Source organism: Cajanus cajan, chromosome 6, assembly GCF_000230855.2.
Source record: "Cajanus cajan strain Asha chromosome 6, NIPB_CcT2T_4, whole genome shotgun sequence".
In the NCBI taxonomy this organism is placed as follows: Eukaryota; Viridiplantae; Streptophyta; class Magnoliopsida; order Fabales; family Fabaceae; genus Cajanus; species Cajanus cajan.
In genome coordinates, this window is record NC_138522.1 from 2280117 (window position 1) to 2285868 (window position 5752).

Below are 5752 nucleotides of genomic sequence, written 5' to 3' on the forward strand. Positions count from 1 at the left end.
ATATATTAATATAATTTTACAAAAATATAAGTATATTAATTAGAAATATATATCTGATCTTATATATTTATATTTTTGTAAAAGTATATTAATATATATTAAGTTATATTTATCAAATTATTAGTTTATTTATAAATATAGTAAATATATTATTGATATTAATTTATCAATAATATTAAAATACTAATAATATATAAATTTTATTTATTTAGTAATAATAAATATATATATATATATATATATCATTTGATACATTAAAAAAATTATAATATACGTTAATTTAAATAAGCAAACAATTATATAGTTTTAAAACATTATATATATATATATTAAAATTTTAAAATTATTAAATTTTTAATGAGAAAGACTAAAATTGCACAATATGATATTTGAGAGATTAAAATTGTTCAATTAAAAATTGTGAGACTAAAATTACACAACTGTAATCTTTTAAGGACTGAAATTACTCAATTAAAACCTTAGGGATCAAAATTGCATAATTATAATACTTGAGCGATAAAAAACACAATTAAGTCAAGAATATTATATTCTCAGTTTTGGAACGGGCCGTTCTAGTTTCAGAACTGGTGGTGTGTTAATTTTTACATCTGGAACGGCCCGTTTCAGTTGCAAAATTAACACACCAAAAGTGAAATCATAACGGTCCGTTCTGAAACCAAAACGGGTCGTTCTGGGTCCAGGTGTTTTCAAAAAAATTGGTCATCCACGTGGCATCTACGTATCCATCTACGTGGTATCCACGTGGCCAAAAATTAACTTCGTTTAAATAATTTGGACGGAAGTTCCACATTGAAGCCAATTAATTAATTTGGGACTAAATTGAAATCAATTAATTAGTTTAGGACCCAATTGAGACCAAAAATAAAAGTGGGATTAAATTAAAATAAATAATTAATATAAGGGACCAAAATAAGATTTTTACCTTTAAAAAATCAAGAATTACATGATAAGTAATATTAACTTATTAGAAATAATTATATATTTTTGAAAGGATAATGATTATACATCATAGTCTAAAATATTTTACATATAGTTATTATCGATTACAAATAACTGTTTATATCACTTTTTAGTTATTTATTATAAAAATTAATAAATTTTTCAATTATAGTCATTTAATTATGATTAAATAAAAGTATAAAATTAATTATTTTCATTATTGGTGTATAACTTTTTTATATATATTTTTAATTATTAAAAATATTCCTTCATCTTATTATGATAGTGAAAAATGTTAATCGCGTCCTATTTAAGTTGGATTGAAATGGAAATAAGAGAGATTTAGACAAGGAAAAAAAGTGTAAATAAAAAGTGATAGATATAATATAGAGGAGTGTTATTAACACACATATTTTTATTGATTATAATTTATTAAAAATTATAAAAGCATGAGAGTGACATTAAATAAGAGGTAAGATTCACAAAATTTTAAATTTTTTAATAAATTTTAATCGATTAAAAATAATATGTTTAAATTACTGGGTCACAGGATATATTGTTAGTATTTTTCTATAATATATGACGTGATGAATAGAAATGAAAAATAGAGATAGATAGGGAAAAATAGAGTGAAAGTAAGTTGTAAGAGAGAAAAATATACTTTTAATTAATATATACATTTTCATCGGTTAAATTATTAAATATTACAAAAAAAATTATTAAATAAAGTATAAAACTCACTAAATTATATTTTTTTAATAAAATTCAACCAATCAAAATGATTGTATTAGAAAATGTGTAACCAGTGCATTTCTCATTCTCATCATTATCCTTTTTCTTTTTGCTGTCTAAGGTTACCTCTTGTTGAAAGTTGATGATTAATTCCATTAGATACGAAGATCGAAATGATGAGATCGTTTAAGATGTCCCTCCCAACAAATTTATTTCAGACACATACTAAAATCATAGATAAAATATATTGTTGCGGGTTGCATCAATTGTCTCGTGGCGGAGGTTAGGTGGGTCAAGTCATTGTCAAATCATGATGTTTGGGCTGCTGCGTTCTTAAGTAAAAAAAGTTGCGTCCTGACTATCAGCTATAGTTTTTAGCCTAGTGGTAAACCTTTGACAACATTTGATAGCATATATAAAGACAAAAATACTTTTCGTTTTTATTTTCAATAATATTTAGATAAGAGAAATAAACAATAATATATATGAAATACTATCCTAACTTAATTTCTACCGCTAAACCGATACCGAGGATTCACTTAAAATGATAGATAGAAAACGAAAAGAGAATCATCCAAACAAAGTTGCAAAAGATGAAAACGGAAGCTTGTTAGGTTTGGTCAAATTTCACGATAGAAGTCCACGTCGTTGAAAATATTGCACGCGCCGAAGAACTCTCATATCATTGTCATGCAAATCTAAGTAATTCGAGTCTTTGAGATTTGCATCACGAATCAGCTGCTTCTACGCTACCAATTAAACACCACTTAATGCACGTAATTCATCATCAGTTCTGATACGAAAGATTAAAGAATCCCTATCCTAAAATTAATAATGTAAGAGTACGTATTTTGTTTTTTCCAGCTATCTTTTTTCTTTATTACATTACATTTATTTTGATCTGTTTTGGGGGTGGTTTAGTTATGTAGAGCACGTGAACGTTCTTTACCTACAGTTTCTTGCGTGAAAGTAGGGCTAGTTGTAACTTACCAAGCTGAGTTTTTATCCGTAAAACACGAAAGAAAAAGTTAATAAGAGAAGAGAGAAAGATGATAATGACTAGTTCTTGGTGGGAGTAAGAATTGTGCTAAAGAACTGCTTTCGGTGCCATAATGACACTGTAAAACATAATGAGTCAAATTAAAGAACCCCCACGGGGCCAAAAAAGAAAAAGACATAATGAGTCATGACTCGTGAGGGGACATATATAACTCATTCGTATCCGTCATTTTTCTAAATAAATAAATAAATATGCAAACAGTCAATACATGCAGTACATTATCAAAACAATTTTGCAGTATACAGACCCCTTATTAGTAAACTATATTTCTTACAGTGAGACGTATTTTTTCAACAAAGATGACGTAATTTCGCAAAAAGGTCAACGTAAGAAGTGTGTACATAAGAAAATTTAATATAATGTAGCTGTACATAAGAGTGAAAGGCAGATAAATAGAAATGGTATCGTTTTGTTTGATTTGTCTCGATTCCATCTTTATGGTTGTATAAAAAAAGAATCATTTTTCAAAATGAAGTATCTAACTTAAAATATGTATTTAATTTAATAAAATTCAGATCTTGGTAACGTTTCTATAGAAAGATGATTAAATAGTGTTTTATTTTAATTTAATTAAATGTAACGTGTAAAAGGGTTGTGACTTGTGATACCCTTAGAAATAATGTTCTAGTTTCTTTTGGCTGAAAAAAAAAAGGTGTGAAAAGCATAATTTAAGGAGTGAATTGATTGAATGCAACAGATAAGAAGTGAATAGTTATGATGAATAAATAGAATTGATAGGTAGAAAAATGTGGAAAGCAATATGAGTAGGTATTAATGAGGTATGATAGTTGAAATTAAAGTTGACTTGGGGACAACGTAGAAGTTGATAAATTACAGTCGGTACGCTGTTCAGTCTTTATTACTGTACTTAAGAACATTGATAGTTAAGTTAAGAGACAGTGTGTAAGGAATTGATAAAATAGTAAACAGTATAAGAAAAAAGTGAATGTGAAAGCAAAGAGTGAAATGCAGAAAGGGTGATTGGTTAGTGGTCCCCGGCATCCCACGTTGGGGTGATGATAGAGATTTATTTAGTCCCTGCACGTGTGGCCCAATGCCATCTCCACCACCTTTGACTCTTCCAATTCCATTCCATCTTTAAAGTTTAAACACCCCACTCCCTTTCTCTTCCTCACTCAGCCATGGTGAGACTCAGAGACGACCTCTGCATAACCGTTCCAACCTTCTTCAAGTGCCCCATCTCCCTCGACGTCATGAAATCCCCTGTCAGCCTCTGCACCGGAGTCACCTACGACCGCTCCAGCATCCAACGCTGGCTCGACGCCGGCAACAACACCTGCCCCGCCACCATGCAACTCCTCCAAACCAAGGACTTGCTCCCCAACCGAACCCTACACAGCCTCATCCAGATCTGGTCCGATTCGCTTCACCGCCCCCAACCACTCGCAACCCTATCTGACTTACAAACCCAAACCCAATCCCTAAGCCTCTCTTCGCTCGCCAAGCTGCGTCACTTCGCCCAACACTCTCACCACAACAAACTCCTCCTCGCCAAAACGGAAGGCTTCGTCGATCAACTCCTCCACAATGTCACCGGGACCTGTGTTGACTTTCTCCAACAACTCCTCGTCCTGTTAGCTTTGCTTCTGGACAGCATCGAAGATCGCGACGGATTCAGAAACTCTATGCTCAAAGGAAACAAGCACGGATTGGATTCTCTGCTTCTCGTTCTGCAACGAGGAAGCTCCGAGTCGAAAATCGCCGCGGCTAGGATTCTGCAGTTCGTCGCGGCGGACGCGGAGGCGAAGCTGTTAATCGCGGAGAAGGAAGGCGTGCTGGCGGAGTTGCTGAAATTGGCGGCGCCGGAGAAAGATCCGGAGGTAATCGAGAACGCTCTGGCGGCTTTGGTGGCGGTCTCGACGCCCAAGCGGAGCAAGTCGAAGCTGGTGAGGCTGGGCGCGGTGAGGGCGATGTCGAGGCTGTTGACGGAGGCGAATTTGGGCGCGGCGGCGGTGGAGAAGGTGCTGAAGGTGGTGGAGACGGCGTCGGCGACGAGGGAGGGGAGGAGGGAGATATGCGAGGAGGCGGCGTGCGTGGCGGCGGTGCTGAGCAAGGTTCTGAAGGTGTCGAGCGCGGCGACGGAGCACGCGGTGACGACGCTGTGGAGCGTGTGTTACCTCTTCCGCGATCGCAAGGCGCAGGAGGCGGTGACGCAGGCCAATGGCTTGACCAAGATTCTGTTGCTGATGCAGAGCAATTGCGCGCCCCACGTGCGCCAAATGTGCACCGATTTGCTCAAGATCTTCCGGGTTAACTCCAAGTCCTGCCTCTCTTGCTACGACACCAAAACCACTCATATCATGCCCTTCTGACACCTTATTCTATTTTAACGCTTGTAAATCACACCCAATTTTGTTTGTCCATACATACACTATTCAACATCACCCTAAATTTCATCTTATCACTTTCTTACACTCTCTTCACGTTTCCAATAATCCAACACCTCAGACCATTGCCAATTTCGTTGCAGTACGTTTTGTGTCAATTCTCCAGAAGGATATATCATCCTTTTACTGTGTGCTTGGTTTTTGGGTCGACAATGAATCACACTAATTTACAATTATCAAACTAATTACTTACTTGCTTTTTGTTTAATTCAACTTGTACAGTATCTTTTCTCACTTTAGCCAAAGTAAGAATTATACGGCAACTAACGGAGTGGGCCCAACACCTTTTCCTCGTTTGAATAAAATAAGACTGTGGTTGCTGTCTGTATATATATATCCATATCACCAAGAATTCAAACCTTAATTGGGTGCTATCGTTATTTTAATTACTTGTATCAAAACCAATTCATTTGGAGCTAATGTGAATACACTGCACCTGCATTTCTAGTGATATAGAATATAGAACAGCGAGATTCCGGAATTGTGCGTGTATATATGAAGTTACGGGAGGGAAGTAAAGTGAAGTGACCTAGGGTTTGGATTTTAATTAAATGCACATAAAGCAAACAAAATGTTGAGAAAGAAAGAGACA

The 5752-nt window shown here is 34.8% G+C and overlaps 1 protein-coding gene across 1 annotated transcript; it reads left to right on the plus strand.

Moving 5' to 3' along the window:
• The first annotated feature begins 3690 nt into the window (after positions 1-3690).
• On the plus strand, positions 3691-5368 carry LOC109789143 (U-box domain-containing protein 27). The gene has a single exon (XM_020348032.3). It carries the CDS (start codon positions 3895-3897, stop codon positions 5083-5085), a length of 1191 nt encoding a protein of 396 aa, XP_020203621.1. The 5' UTR covers positions 3691-3894; the 3' UTR covers positions 5086-5368.
• The last annotated feature ends 384 nt before the right edge of the window (positions 5369-5752 follow it).